At 43.8% G+C, this 16,747-nt stretch overlaps 1 protein-coding gene across 7 annotated transcripts in view; it reads right to left on the bottom strand.

Moving 5' to 3' along the window:
• The window catches only part of prdm5 (PR domain containing 5), a 473,803-nt gene that overhangs the window by 259,359 nt on the left and 197,697 nt on the right, over positions 1-16,747 (bottom strand). For 3 of the 7 annotated variants that reach the window (XM_085963116.1, XM_085963123.1, XM_085963131.1), the window contains one exon: positions 7,545-7,643. The exons of the other annotated variants lie outside the window; for them this stretch is intronic. In XM_085963116.1, the coding sequence (XP_085819242.1) occupies positions 7,545-7,643 (99 nt within the window). The remainder of the gene's footprint in view (positions 1-7,544; positions 7,644-16,747) is intronic. 7 annotated transcript variants of the gene reach the window in all.

Here is a 16,747-nt window from a genome sequence, read left to right as displayed (position 1 = left end):
TGTTTTTTCTTTTAGTTTTCAGCTGTCCCCGACCTCTTTAGTCGTCCATGGCTGTTTCTTTGGCAAGTAGAGCTCTTGCCCCTCAGGGGTATAAACTGGTTCTGTATCACCTTGAATTCTTTTTCAACACCTCTTCTGTCTTTTTACCCATAAACAAATTTGTCCAGTTTGCTGTGGACAGTCTCTGTCTCATCGCATTGAAGTCAGCCTTACCTAAATCTTGAATCTGAGTAGCTGTTTCGCATTTCTCCCTTTCAAACATTATGTTAAACTCAATCATGTTATAATCTCTATCAGATAAATGTTCACGCACCGTTAGGCAGTTAACTAAATCGGACTCATTACTAAATCAAATATGGCATGCCACTTGTTGATTCTAGGACATGTTGTTGCAGGAAACTATCCCGGACATACTCAAGAATTTCACTACCTTTCTGACATATTCTAGTCTGCTTATCCCAATCTATATGAAAGTTAAAATCCCCTATTAAACAATGCTGCCGTTGCTACATGCTTGTCTAATCTCTGCATTTATACAATCTAGCACTTCACAGCTGCTACCAGGGGGCCTATACACAACCCCCTGGTCTTAAATCTACCCATAAAGTCTCCACTGCCTGCTTACCTCTCGTTATATACTCCCTTATCATTGAGGTGATTTCATCCTTAATCACTAAGGCTACTCCTCCCCCTCTACCATTTTCCCTATCTTTCCTGTAGACCTTATAACCTGGTATATTTAGTTCCCAGTCCTGACTGTCTTGCAGCCATGTCTCAGTAATGGCTGCCATGTCATACCCTCCAAGTTGAATTTGTGCCTGCAGTTCATTCAATTTATTCCTTATACTCTGTGTTTGTATAAAGAACGCTTATTTGAGCCACAAACCCTAACCTGTCCTTTTGCTCTAATTTTTCACTCACATATTTCTTATTTCTCTCTCCTGGTTTAATCATTTTACATCTTTTCGTTTTCCCTTTACCTGTAGTACCTAAAGCACAATTTCTGACGGTTAATCTACTCTCTTCCCTTTTGTTTGTTTTTGAACTATTATTTATACAGTACTACATTTTCCACCTGAGCCCTCCTCAAAGGCGCTCTACGGATCCAAAATTTGCGCCAACAGAGTACAAAAGCAAGGGAGTTATGCTAAACCTTTTATAAATCACTGGTTAGGCCTCAGCTGCAGTATTGTGTCCAATTCTAGGCACCACAGTTTAGGAATGATGTCAAGGTCTTGGAGAGGGTGCAGATGAGATTATTAGAATGGTACCAGGGATGAGGGACTTCAGTTACTTAGAGAGACTAGAGAAGCTGGGATTGTTCTCCTTCGAGCAGAGACAGTTAAGGGGAGATTTAATAACGGTGTTCAAAATTATATGGGGTTTTGATAAGAGTACAGGGAGAAACTGTTTCCACTGGTCCGAGGGTCAGTAACCAGAGGACACAGATTTAAGGTCATTGACAAAAGAACCAGAGGGAAGATGAGGAGAGTTTTTTAACCCAGCAAGTTGTTATGATCTGGCACTGCCTGAAAGGGTGGTGGAAGTAGATTCAATTGTAACTTTCAAAAGGGAATTGAATAAATATTTGAAAAGGAAAAATTTGCAGGGCTAAGGGGGAAGAGCAGGGGAGTGGGACGAGATGAATAGCTCTTCAAAAGATGGGCCAAATAGCCTCCATCTGTGCTGTAGGATGCTATTATATTGATGTATCTAATCAGTTCTTTTCTAAATCATTCAGCTATGGCACTGAAAGAAAGACTTGCATTTATATAGCGCCTTTCACGACCACCGGATGTCCCAAAGCACTTTACAGCCAATGAAGTACTTTTTGAAGTGTAGTCACTGTTGTAATGTAGGAAATGTAGGAATTATACTGGGTGTAATCCTGAGATCTTCAAGGTCTTGTACTTTAATCTACAATCCAATTCCTCAAACTCCATTTTCAAGGCTTCCATCCCTTTCCTATGTCATGGTTCCTTTGGATCCTTTATGAACCACATCTTCTGGCTGGTTTCCTTGCCTTTTTAGAAGATTTTCCTTGGTACCAGGAAGGCAACACACTAATCAGGACTAACAGCAAAAATGGATGTCTATCAACAACAACATCTTTCACTTATAAAGTGTTTTTGATGTTTGAAAATCAATCCAAGGTGCTTCACAGAGGAATATTTAAAAAAATTCATGCTGGGCCAAAGAAAGAGATATTAGAAGAGCTGACCAAAAGCTAGGTCAAAGAGGTGGGTTTTAAGAAGGGTGTCAATGGAGGAGAGTGAGGTGATCGCGCAGAGGGTTTCAAAGAGGGAACTCCAGAGCAAGGCCTAGGTGGCTTGAGATACGGCCGCCAACAGTGGGGCTAAAGGAAGGGAAGGGGAGAACGGGACACCAGAGTAAAAGGAATGGAGAGTTTGTGGGGGTCGGGGGGGGCTTGTAGGGCTGGAGGAGATTCCATAGACATGGAGGGGCAAGGCTATGAAAGGATTTAAATATCAGGATGAGATCTTTTTATTTAAGGCTTTGGGAAACCAAGAGCCAATGTAGGTCAGCAAGAACGAGGGTGATGGGCGACTGGGGTTTGGTGGGGGATATGATACAGGCAGCAGAGTTTTCGATGAGCATAAGTTTACGGAGGATGGAGGATGATAAACTGGCCAGAAGAGCATTGAAATAGTTGAGTGTGGAGATGACAAAGGCATCGACGAGGGTTTCAGCAGCAAATAGGCTGAGTACGAATGGAAGCATGCGATGTTACAGAGGTAGATGGAGAAGTTATGGGATCAAAAGTTCAGCTTGGAGCCAAATAACACTCCGAGGTTGGGAACAGTCTGGTTCAGCCTGAGTCAGTGGCAGGAAGGAGTTGGAGTCATTGACAAGAGTATAGAGTTTGTAAGCATCGGGCAATGGAGGAAATTGCAGCCCTACAAGACTGGATGTTGAACAAGCATTCTGGCAACACAGAGGCAATGAATGGGCTGAGAGAGGTGGTGGCGAGGTAAAGCTGTGTGTACATGCAGAAGCTGACCCTATGTCTGCAGATGATGTCATCAAGGAAAAATCATGTAGATGAGGAAGAGGATGAGGCAAGGTATATCCTGGGGAAAGAAATTGCTACGGTAGGATGGAGTGAGACCAAGGAAGGTTTTGAAAGTGACGACAAAGATCTTGAAGTCAATTCAGTGGGAGCTTGAAAAGGAAGGGGGTGACAGAAGTATGGAGCTTTGTAGGGGTGAGTGTGTAGGCTATGAAGTTCTGAATGAATTGCAATTAGTGGATAGTGGAGACTGGCTCCAAAAGCATTAAAAAATCAAGCCTCAAGGTCATAAAAACATGAACTACAATTTTGACAACAGTGGGAGGAAACAGGAGATGCGAAAATAAAACAACTTTGGTTCCCAATTTGGTTCCAAACTTATTTTCAAGTTAGACTTGCTGAGAACCACTGTACAACCTATGACATATATACAAGTCTCTGGCTCCAGGGCAGCAGCGCGCAAGCAAAAACCCATAACCACCAAGCAATGCTCGTCCCTATTTAGTGCATCTGAAAATAGAATCATAGAATATTTATGGTACAGAAAGAGACTATTCAGCCCATCGTGTCTGTGCCAGCTCTCTGAAGAGCTATCCACTTAGTCCCCTTCCATGCCCTGTAACCTTTTACATTTTTCTTGTACAAATCATTTCCCAGTTTACTTTTATGAGCTGGTTGTATTCTACTGCTTCTGGTAGGACATTCCATGTGCTAACTACTATCTGCATAAAAAAATTCTCTTCTAATCTCCCTTTATTTTTTGGTGATGAACTTAAATTATACCCTCTAGTTACCAACTGATGACCAAGTGACAATAGATTTTTCCTATTTACCTTAGCAAAGCCCTTCATAATTTTGGACATGATTCTTTGTGAACTGAAGTAACACCGTACTAAAACAAAATTGCTGCAAACATCTGCAGGCAAAACCAAGAGAAAAAGAAATGAGAATTTCAGTAAGAGTAAAGCCATGTACTGAGAATACTGAGCCTCAGTATTTATCAATTTGTATTTACAGTACTCTCTGGATTATCTGAACTGCAGCAGAGACATCCAATTATCTTGGATAATGGAGTTTGGACAACTGGAAATTAGTAACAGAGTTAAATTCTTTGGGGGATGAAGGGAGGAAAACGCTGTAAAAAAAAAGTCAGAAAATGCAGTGAATCAGAAAATTGGAAGTCATATATTTAGAAGTATACTGTATACGCCTGTGCTGGGAGGACAGTATCACATCAATTCCCAAAGAATCGTGAAACAGTATATTAGCAAAACACACAGCTACAATGCATTTAAAGTCGTCAGCAGACTAAAGGTTAATTGTGCTCGATAAAATATCTTTGATGAGACAAGAGTTCAATTTTTCTTCCTCAACAAATTTCAAGATGTCAGTTTCTTTTTCTAGCTCACGATAAAAACTTTATAAAAATGGCAGTTAACAGGCTGCGAAGGCCAACTTCAAAACCATCAAAAATTAATTCAGGAAAATCCTAACATCCATTAGCTTTTCTGCCAGATAGGAAAATAGCTAATGTCATACAAAACGGCAACATCCTGTAACATTAAGAATGGAGTATGTTACAGGAATGTTTAGAGCTATTGGCTAACCAGATAAAAGCAAGTTATGCTCAACGGCAAAGCACCATGGAAAGCTCTATCAGATGAATTTGCAGCAGTACACGGCTGTTTGTGGGTTTTTCTGAAGTTCCAAAAGATATTTATTAACTTTCTATAAAACAGGATTGCAAATAGTACTCTGAACAAAAAATACAGTGTAACCCACTTAAAATGGATTGGTTTGTGCAGGGGTGTGTTTGAGCATGAGGACCAGTTATCATGGTGATTCTGCATTCTCAGTGGGAAGCCATGCTCACAGGGTGTGAGGGTCAGGCAATTAGTGCTAGAATATTGTAGCCCCATCGCCGACTCTCATTCCCTCCAAATGCAGCTTCCCCGCTGGGAGCATGGAATTGTAAAATCATCCCCATGTCATCAGTTGTAGCATAGCTGCGGGGAAAGCCACAGCTACAGATGATCCTGGCACGTAAGTTTAAGTTTCTATGCTAACAGTTTTATGATGTTTCTACTTTACTATGGCTGAGCTCTGTCAAGGTTTGCCGCATAATTGACTATGGCTGAAGCTGCAGTGCACATCAATAGAGTGGGCGCTGCATTGGGATTTGGAGTCAGGTGTAGCACCTCCCAGTATGCTGTGGCTCAGCCCTACTCAGCATGGTACAGCTCTCACTGAACTGACCCAGCATTCTACAGCTAAGCCCCACTCAGCCAAAGTAAGTAGAGGCATCAGAAGTGGTAACAGTTGATCCCAAATTCCAAACCAAATCAACTGTGACAATGGGCACCAACTGTGCAATTAAAATGGCACCAATGTCCATTGTAATCAATAGGTTTTATACTGTACTCTGCAGGTTTGACTTGGGATTCATGGCTTGATACACTATAATAGTAGTCCACGACATATGTGCCCATTATAAATGAACATCACCATGCAGATTCACCAGAATGGTGCCAGGGGTTAAAGGGTTACAATTAGAGCTAGGCCATTTACGAATAAATTTAGGAAGGGTTTTTTCGACACAAAGGGTTGTGGAAATCTGGAACTCTCTCCCCCAAAAGGCTGTGAATGCTGGGACAATTGAAATTTCACAACTGAGATCAATAGATTTTTGTTAGGTAAGGGTATCTAGGGATATGGGGCATAGGCAGGTATATAGAGTTGAGGTACAGATCAATAGATTTTTGCTAGGTAAGGGTATCTAGGGATATGGGGCATAGGCAGGTATATAGAGTTGAGGTACAGATCAATAGATTTTTGCTAGGTAAGGGTATCCAGGGATATGGGGCATAGGCAGGTATATAGAGTTGAGGTACAGATCAATAGATTTTTGTTAGGTAAGGGTATCCAGGGATATGGGGCATAGGCAGGTATATAGAGTTGAGGTACAGATCAATAGATTTTTGTTAGGTAAGGGTATCCAGGGATATGGGGCATAGGCAGGTACATAGAGTTGAGGTACAGATCAATAGATTTTTGCTAGGTAAGGGTATCCAGGAATATGGGGCATAGGCAGGTATATAGAGTTGAGGTACAGATCAATAGATTTTTGCTAGGTAAGGGTATCCAGGGATATGGGGCATAGGCAGGTACATAGAGTTGAGGTACAGATCAGCCATGATCTCAATGAATGGTGGAACAGACTTGAGGAGCTGAATAGCCTACTCCTGTTCCTATGTACTTCCCCATGAATTTTCTTCCCCTTTAAAAGTAAATCATTTCCTTACTTATTTCTTCTTCAGCTCTGATACACAGGTGTGTAAGGAAACTGGGATCATCTGAGTAAAATGTGGGTCTGCTAAGTATTTTGTTGTAACTTTTGCAAACTGAGTAGTGCTTTATGAGTTTTGCCTTAAGGGATACATTGGCTAGCTATTATAATGGACAGAACACCCATGCACAAACCAATCAATTTTAAGAGGTTTACACTGTATTTTCTGTTCGAAGTATTTTTTGCAATTTTGCTTTTAAGGGAAGGGACACTGTCATCTGGCAAAATAGCACGGCTTTTTACTAGGTTTCGAAACCAAGAACTGACGTAGTTGGTAACAAAATGACATCATATCACTGGTCATGTCTGCATTCAAAATTGTTATATTTTATACAAAGTAGAACAATGAAGAAAACACAAACATTTCAAGCTGATTCCACAATCCCGAGAAAAACTGTCCTGGGATTTCTCCACATACCAGTTCACTCAATTTGTTTCAGAAAGGACCTGGCCTCATTGGATTCAGCAAGTTCAGCTAATGTAAATAATTTACATGTCCTCCCTGCACATTGTTCTCCCTGCACATTATCCTTATGTGCAGGGAGTGCTAAGGCTGCAATTGGGGAGGTGTGGGGGAGGGGGGGGTGGAGATATGAAAAGCAGCAGCTCTTAAAGGGTCCTGCTCTTTGAAATCTTTCTTCACTGTTCTGCTGCGGAGAAAATGGAATCTTGGCTTGGGCCAGGTGCATGAACCATCCACTCAATGAGGAGACAGATCGGGCCAAGTGCCTGCACCTGTAACAGCCCATCAGGGGCACTCACCCCACTGGCATAGCCAGTGTAATCTTGCAGCGGCACCTGCCACTCTGAGGGAGCCAGCCGGGAGGGGATTGAGCTAAAGAACAAGGTGGACAAAAGAAGTGTATTGTCATTTCCTTAAACAGAAGGCTCAGTCTGGAACAGTAATCAACCCATCGGGGGTCGATCACCATTTCTCAGTGGTGGGGCCTACACTCAGCCCAGAACAGCATCGATGTCTGCTCTCAGCAAATGTAGGGACGACTGGACCTATTAGGGGTGTATCTAGTAGCATTCCCAGGGTAGCCAGGGAATGACTCCAGACACAGTCCAAATTGCTGCTAAAATGCAAGTAGGACGGAGAGAAGAAGCACCTACCTCCACTGCATCGGAACCTCCCTCACATTTGTGAGTGGAGTAGAGACCTACCAGATCTGAGTTCTGCCCCATTTTCCGCTCCCCTCCAGTCAAAATTCCACCACGACTGCACTCCCAGGATTGCGCAATTTGATGTTTTACTTTGAAGAGCTGGAACAGAGAAGGGGTGTCCATTTTTGGGGCTGAATGAACCCACCCAAATATGCAGCAAGCATGGCAGATGGCTCAATGAATCCATACTGTCGATCATGCCAATTTGTCATGGGAGCAGATGAGAAAGAAATTCTCAGTACTGAGGAAGGGTACAAAGGTATGTTTGCCAACTCAAATGAAATGAATGCCCATAGAATGCATGCAACAAATACTGAGCCCCCCCCCCGAACATGGTGTGGCATTAGCAGTGTAGCACTCAGCAGCATAGCATTCAGCACCAATGAGGAGCAGCAACAGAGATGCCGACAGAGAAACAGCAACAAGGGGGAAGAGCTAAACCCAGAAATCTTCCTTCTGCAGGACCCATGGATCCATATCTTACATGGGCTGCAGCAAACAAGCCAATGCAGGGGCAAAAGTGCTGGCAATAACTACAGGGTCATCTTAGAACCCCAAAGATGCATAGTGCCACAGACATGGCAGAAGCCTCCATTGAAGAGCAGCAGGCTGCCCTCATACTTAGAATGAACACAAGATTAGGTAGTAGGTGACACACCGTATGCTGTCATGGGCAAATACCAGGGAAGTAAAAGGTAAACATTGAAACACATATACACCCAATGTGAGTAAGGAAATAAATTGGTTGCACCTCCTTTGGAGTGTTCTGTGAAGATGCATTGTCAGAAGGGACATATTAATGTTACATGTGGTGGGGTAGAGGCAGATTGGTATTTAGGCAGAGAATGTGTATATGGGCACAGGGTACAGTAGCTTAGTGACTATTTTACTAGACTAGTAATCCAGAGGATGCGAGCTCAAATTCCACCATGGCAGCTGGGGAATTTATATTCAGTTAATTAAATAAATTTGGAATTAAAATGCTAGTGTCAGTAACGGTGACCAGAAAAACCCAACTGGTTCACTAATGTCCTTTAGGGAAGGAAATTTGCCGCCCTTACCGGTCTGGCCTATATGTGACTCCAGACCCTTGCAGACTCTTAACTGCCCTCTGAAATGGTCTAGCAAGCCACTCAGTTGTACCAAACCACTACAACAAACTCAGCACTGTGGGACTACCTTCACCACAAGGACTGCAGCAGTTCAAGAAGGTGGCTGACCACCACCTTCTCAAGGACAATTAGGGATGGGCAATAAATGCCGGCCTTGCCCGTGACGCCCACGTCCCTTGAACAAATAAATAAAAAAATAAAAATACTGTGCATAGAAGTATTATAGGATCGCATTCACAGATTTTGATTGAAAATCCTCTCAATCAGTGATTAATATGTCAATCTTCTTGACTGTACAACAGCCTCGCTCGTTTTTGTTTCTTCCTCCTCTGTCAAGACTGCAGCTGACCCTCCTGGTGAAAGGTGTCCCCTCTATAGATTGCAAAATTAAGCAGGGTACAGGATATGCAGTTAACTTTAGGCTGTCGAGACCCCTCCGCCAATCTGTCAACACAGCAGAATCCCTCATTCAACATGCCAATCCAGCATGCACTTTGTTATATTTACTTTTGGCCTGTTTAGGGTCTATCAATAGCCAAGCCTTCACAATGGGTAGCTTTTATCCCCCAGCAGCCGCTGTCCAGTTTGCCTGCTCCTTCAAATAGTGCTTGCAAAGAAAACTGGAGTAAAATGAAGGTATTGTGACTGTTAGTCACATATTACACATTCAGCTATATATTCTATTTCAGGTATCTGGCACCACCTGCACATTGATGGAATGAAAGCCCTTCCTATTCATATCGGACATAGTGTTGCCATTAAGGGCTTTGCTGGCTACATGCGTGCTATCAGTGAGGGTCTACACTTTTGGGAAGCCTGTCACATGGCAACAATCTATGTTGCCTCATGCTATTGCCTCCATTCTATGAAGAAAGTGATTGAAAAATTCAACTTGTATTTATATAGCACCTTTAACGTAGTAAAACAACCCAAGGCACTTCATAGGAGCGTTAGAAAACAAAATTTGACACCGAGCCGCATAAGGAGATATTAGGGCAGATGACCAAAAGCTTGGTCAAAGAGGTAGGTTTTAAGGAGCGTCTTAAAGGAGGAAAGAGAGGAAGAGAGTCGGAGAGGTTTATTGATGGAATTCCAGAGCTTAGGGCCTTGGCAGCTGAAGGCACAGCCACCAATGGTGGAGCCATTAAAATCGGGCATGTTCAAGAGGGCAGAATTCTCCAGACAAATAAAGTTTCTGTGACTTGCTAGGTACATCAGTGTACTAAAGACTAACTAATGTGGCAAATGTCACCAGTAGTGACTTGAAACGGGCCAGTCACATAAAAAATTCAAGACAGGAATAGGCAGGGATATAGCTGTGGTAGATCTTGTCTGCAGGTTGGACTTGAGTAGATGAAATTACTTCATTACAATCTCCCTTGTGAAGCATAGGCAGGTCTCTTGAGACATCCCAAAGGTGTGCAGGCCTGATTAGTTAGAGCCTGGGCCAAGCACAAGTGCACCAGCCTGTCTTCTTTCTGCCTGAATTCCTATTTCTCCCCTAAATCTATGACAGCCATCAGAAGCTCAATTGAATGCCCATGTGAGCAGTGGGATTACAGCTAAGATTTGCAGCTGCTGTCAGCAACAGTGCTGAGGTCACGAAATGTAAAAGTGCAGCAAATAGCAGAGAAAAGTAATGGAAGTAAAATACTGAAATAGTAGTATGAAAAGTCAAACAACCAGGTTGCAAACTGTAGAAATCTGTCAGTCGCACAATTTTAAACAAGTAAGCAGCACTTCAGGAGTGGGGTCAAAAACTGAGCTGAATTCAATGTGGTACCAATTTAAATAAAACTGGCTAGATTTATAGGGGGAGAAATTGGGTGAGTAGCGCCACCTGTTAGCGCCTAAAGAGGCAGTCAGTGGCTGTAGTGCCACTGGCTGCGCCTCCCGCGATATTCAGCAGGGGCGCTAATAGTGGCGTTAGCCGTTTGCACTGCGCCGCCACCGATGACATCATCGGTGTGCGCAGCGCCCCATTCGCGCCCCGATCGCGATATTTGGTACCGAACGCCGCTGTAGCGCCGTTCGCTACCCGCGCCCGGTTAACGGGGCCTTGCTGCACCGGCAGAGGCGCAAGTTAAGTTGGAGGTGCGGTGCGGCCGCTTTTTTGGCGGCCGCCTGCCAGCACCTCCGTCCCCGGCCTCTTGGTCCCCCCCCCCGCGGCATTGCCGGCTGTTTCCCGAGAGCCCGGCACTTCTCCTTGGTGCCAGGCTCTTTTGCCGGCACTCGCAATCGGGGCTCGTGCTGTTGCAGGCCCCTCCCCCTTAACAGTGGGAGGAAGGCCTGCAGTACCGCAGCGTGCCATGGCACAGCGTGTGGCGCTGCGGCACGTAGTGCTGCGAAATTCACTTTCCGCGCCCTAAGAGGGACGCGGAGCGCCTCGAGCCGCGCCCGTCTCCCTCTAGGGGCACTTCAACTGAATTTGCGGCGATCGCTAATGAGGCGATCGCGGCGCAAATTCCAGCGCCCAGGCGAACTTTGCGCCGCTTGGGCACCTCAGGCCAATTTCTAGGCCATAGGCTTTAATGAGGTCCACACATACACTTTGCACAGCATCCAAATGGTACAAATCCACAGTATAAGAACAATCGGCATCAGTGCGGACCTGTGTGGGAAGCGGCGGCGGCGGCAGTATTTAAAGCGACCCCGAGGCTCCAAGAGACCAGGTAGGCCCCGGAGCGGCATCAGTGCGGACCTGTGTGGGAAGCGGCGGCGCTGGCAGTATTTAAAGCGACCCCGAGGCTCCAAGAGACCAGGTAGGCCCCGGAGCGGCATCAGTGCGGACCTGTGTGGGAAGCGGCGGCGGTGGCAGTATTTAAAGCGACCCCGAGGCTCCAAGACGCCAGGTAGGCTTTTACTAATCTCCAATCTCAGAGGGAGAGAAGTAAAAAGTAATCGAAGTGTGACGTCACCAGAAAGCAGGTAAGTGATTGGTTGGTGAGTATTTCTCTCTTTAGAACTATAAACCACAGAGTTAATGTTTATAAAGTCTCTGTGGTGTAGCGGTGACTGTTTATAAACCAGGGCCCTTAAATATACTATTTAACGGTAGTGTAACAGGTGGGATTGATTTGATTTAATTTAATTTAAATTAATTAAAGGGTAAGTCATGGCAGGACAGCCCGGCCCCGTTGTATGCTCCTCCTGTGCTAAGTGGGAACTCAGGGACACTTCCTGTGTCCCTGAAGACCATGTGTGCAGGAAGTGTGTCCAGCTGCAGCTACTGGAAAACTGCATTGCGGCGCTGGAGCTGCGATTGGATTCATACTGAACCATTCGCGAGGCTGAGGACGCCGTGAATAGCACATTTGATCAGTTGGTCACACTGCAGGCAAAGGTTGGACAGGCAGAAAGGGAATGGGTGACCAACAGACAGAGTACTAGGCACAGGCAGGTACTGCAGGGGTCCCCCTGTGGACATCCCCCTCTCAAAACAGATACACCACTTTGAGTACTGTTGGGGGGGATGGCTTACCAGAGGAAGGCAGCAGCAGCCAACTTCCTGGCACCAGGGGTGGCTCTGCTGCATAAGACGGGAGGAAAAAGAGGGGTAGAGCTATAGTAATAGGGGATTCTATTGTAAGGGGAATAGATAGGCATTTCTGTGGCCGCAAACGAGACTCCAGGATGGTGTGTTGCCTCCCTGGTGCAAGGGTCAAGGATGTCTCAGAGCGGCTGCAGAACATCTTGGAAGGGGAGGGTGAACAGCCAGTTGTCGTGGTGCATACAGGTACCAACGATATAGGTAAAAAGCGGGATGAGGTCCTAAAAGTGGAATATAGGGAGTTAGGAGGTAAATTAAAAAATAGGACCTCAAAGGTAGTAATCTCAGGATTGCTACCAGTGCCACGTGCTAGTCAGAGTAGAAATAGAAGGATATTTCAGATGAATACATGGCTAGAGGACTGGTGCCAGGGGGAGTGATTCAAATTCCTGGGACATTGGAACCGGTTCTGGGGGAGGTGGGACCAGTTCCAACCGGACGGTTTGCACCTGGGCAGGGCCGGGACCGATGTCCTAGGGGGAGTGCTTGCTAGGGCTCTGGGGGAGGGTTTAAACTAAAATGGCAGGGGGTTGGGAACCTGAGCAAGGGGGCAGAGGAAAGGGAAACGAGGATAAAAGCAAAAGATATGAAGGAGAAAAACAGAAGTGGCAGTCAGAGAAATCAACGGTTTAAATCAAACATGGCCACAGTAAATAATAATTCTAATAGGTCTAAGCGCATTAAAAAAACAAGCCTGAAGGCTTTGTGTCTTAATGCGAGGAGCATTCATAATAAGGTGGATGAATTAGCTGTGCAAATAGAGGTAAACGAATATGATTTGATTGGGATTACGGAAACGTGGCTCCAGGGTGTCCAAGGCTCGGAACTCAACATCCAGGGGTATTCAATATTCAGCAAAGATAGGCAAAAAGGAAATGGAGGTGGGGTAGCATTGCTGGTAAAAGAAGGGATTAACACAATTGTAAGGAAGGATATTAGCTCTGATGATGTGGAATCTGTATGGGTAGAACTGAGAAATACCAAGGGGTAGAAAACATTAGTGGGAGTGGTATATAGATCTCTAAACAGTAATGCGGAAGTTGGGGTTGGCCTTAAAAGGGAAATTAGAGAAGCCTGGAATAAGGGCACAGCAGTCATCATGGGTGACTTTAATCTACATATAGATTGGGCTAACCAAATTAGTAACAACACTGTGGAGGAGGAATTCCTGGAGTGTTTAAGGGATTGTTTCCTGGACCAATATGTTGAGGAACCAACCAGAGATCAGGCCATCTTAGACTGGGTATTATGTAACGAGAAAGGATTAATTAGCAATCTTGTTGTACGAGGCCCCTTGGGTCGGAGCGATCATAATATGATCGAATTCTTCATTAAGATGGAGAATGAAGTAATCGACTCAGAGACTAGGGTCCTAAATTTAAATAAAGGAAACTACGATGGTCTGAGGCGTGAGTTGGGTCGGATTGATTGGGGAATGTCACTCAAAGGGTTGACGGTGGACAGGCAATGGCAAACATTCAAAGACCGCATGGATGAACTACAGAATATGTTCATCCCAGTTTGGCATAAAAATAAAACAAAAAAGGTGACTCAACCGTGGCTAACAAGGGAAATTAGGGATAGCATAAGATCCAAGGAGAGGACATATAAATTGGCCAGAAAAAGCAGTAAACCTGAGGATTGGGAGCAGTTTAGGATTCAACAAAGGAGGACAAAGGGATTAATTAAGAAAGGGAAAATAGAATATGAGAGTAAGCTTGCACGGAACATAAAAACTGACTGTAAAAGCTTTTATAGATATGTGAAGAGAAAAAGATTGGTGAAGTCAAGCATAGGTCCCTTGCGATCAGAATCAGGGGAATTTATAATGGGGAACAAAGAAATGGCAGACCAATTAAATACATATTTTGGTTCTGTCTTCACAAAGGAGGACACAAATACCCTCCCAGAGATGTCGGGGAACATCGGGTCTGATGAAAGGGAGGAACTGAAAGAAATCAGTATTTGTAGGGAAATGGTATTAGGGAAATTGATGGGATTGAAGGCCGATAAATCCCCAGGGCCTGATAATCTACGTCCTAGGGTACTTAAGGAAGTGGCCCTAGAAATAGTTGATGCTTTGCTGATCATCTTCCAGCATTCGATGGAATTTGGAACAGTACCCATGGATTGGAGTGTAGCTAATGTTACCCCACTATTCAAAAAAGGTGGTAGAGAGAAAACGGGGAATTACAGACCGGTAAGCCTGACATCGGTAGTGGGGAAAATGCTAGAGTCCATTATAAAAGATGTAATAGCAGAGCACTTGGAAAACAGTGACAGGATCGGGCAAAGTCAACATGGATTTACAAAAGGTAAATCATGCTTGACTAATCTACTGGAATTTTTTGAGGATGTAACTAGTAAAATAGTGGTTGTGGGGTATTTGGACTTTCAGAAGGCTTTCGATAAGGTCCCGCATAAGAGATTAGCGTGTAAAGTTAAGGCACATGGGATTGGGGGCAAGGTATTGACTTGGATAGAGAACTGGTTGGCAGACAGAAAGCAAAGAGTTGGAATAAACTGGTCTTTTTCCGAGTGGCAGGCAGTGACTAGTGGGGTACCGCAGGGATCGGTCCTTGGGCCCCAGCTATTCGCAATATATATTAATGATCTAGACAAGGGGACTAGATGTAATATCTCCAAATTTGCAGACGACACAAAGCTGGGTGGGCGTGTGTGCTGTGAGGAGGATGCCAAGAAACTCCAGGATGATTTGGACAGGTCGGGTGATTGGTTTTGATACCCTCATACCAAGAATCTCACTTTCCAGTTTGAAAATATCCATGTATGACTGCTCTCCATTTCCTGACCTTGAGTCAGTTTTCCATCCAGTGGCCTATTCTACCCCCTTATTCTATTTTTTATTTTTTTTAAACTTAACCATTAATCTCTGTGGAATCTTGCCAAATCAGTTTTGAAAATCTAAATCTTCAATCCCTTGTCCACAATGACAGCAAAAGTTTTGAAAAACTCCAGCATGTTTGTTAAACCCATTCTCTCCTTTCTGAATCCATACTGGTTGTCTTTTATCAAGCTGTGCTTTTCCAGGTGTTCTCCAACAAGATGCCACAAAATTAACTGATGTTAAACGGATATATTTTTCCAGATTATAAAGATAATTATCTACTATCTTATCCAAACTTAATACTGTTAAAATTTTTGCTATAACTAGGGTATGCTTCTAAATCATTCCAAGTCAATTCAGACCACCTCATTCTTAAAGGTAAAAATTCTTCCTCTTCCCTTCCATGTTTCACTATTTAAAGGCAAATGCTATTTATTTTCCTTGGTCTACTCAGGCCACACACCAACTGCAGCTGAGAGGGAAACTAGGTGACCTGCACTGAGAGCTTCATCAATGATGCTCCCAAATGGGGGCTAGCACGTAAAAATTTAAGAGAAAGAAAAGCAAACAGGCGAAAAGAAAGATGAAAAGAATAAAAAGCTGTAAAGCTGCAGTATCCCATGGATTGAACTGCTTCTGCTGCTCTGCTTTAAGGCTTTCATTGCTCTGCAGTTTCTTTATAGTTGTCGCTTCTCTGTGTTCTCTCTTTGTTCCCTGTGTACATTTGTATAGATGCAGATACAGAACACAGAAACAGACTAAAAACTGAGCAGAAACAAGCTGTCCTTTATTTTCATTTTTCTATACCCAATTCAGTCTTCTCTAACTCCAGTTCATTCCCCACTTCCATATCCGTCTAGGTTCTTTGTTTTCATTGTTTCTTATTTTGTACTTGTTTTCACACAACCTCACTGTTTTTTGTAATTAAAAGATCGCATGAGCAGCCAATGTTCAAATTATGTTAATGCAAATTTTTGATCAACCGATGGCTGCCTTTGCTCCCATCTGTGCCTCATGATTGTAAATTTGCTGCAGTGAAAATGGCACAGTTCTGATCTAAAGAAATGACTGTATAGCTGTCACTATGGAGCACACAAGTAAACAGTCCGTGCTTCGCAGATTCCATCAATTCTGTACAATGCGCGAGACACCGCTCTATGCAAAATGCCCATCTCAGTATAAAAGGCTCCATCAAGTACCCTTTACTGCATTTGTAGAAATACCCAAAACAAGCACGTTGACAAGAAAATACTTCATATTCTCCTGAACAGAGAATCTCACTACAGCCACATAGAGCCTGGTTTTTAAATAATTTATTTTCCCTCAGCTCTTCCACATTCTTCTTGAATTGGGAGAAAAATGCCAACTTTTGCATTATCAGTGCTCATTTATCCAGCTCCACACCTTCAGAAATTAATCAATTTAACACAAATCTTGCAATAACAGAACACTTTTATATTGCAAGCTTTTGCTGTCAGATAATATTGATAATATAAAACCTCTGATGCAAGTGGAGCCAGAGATAGACAGCACCACCAAAGTTGGTGGTTCCCAGCTACAGCTCTGACAGCAGCACTACTACCTGCAATGCAAACGCAAACAGTGCAGATGGCAAAATAAACATGGCCAGCACCAGACTGAGTGCCTGAATCATTCCCACGCCTCTCTGGCTTTACTCCTATTCTCCTGTACA

The sequence above is a fragment of the Somniosus microcephalus genome, chromosome 2, assembly GCF_052327205.1.
Source record: "Somniosus microcephalus isolate GS21.2 chromosome 2, FLI_Smic_1.0, whole genome shotgun sequence".
Classification (NCBI taxonomy): Eukaryota; Metazoa; Chordata; class Chondrichthyes; order Squaliformes; family Somniosidae; genus Somniosus; species Somniosus microcephalus.
This window is presented reverse-complemented; position numbering and strand designations above follow the sequence as displayed.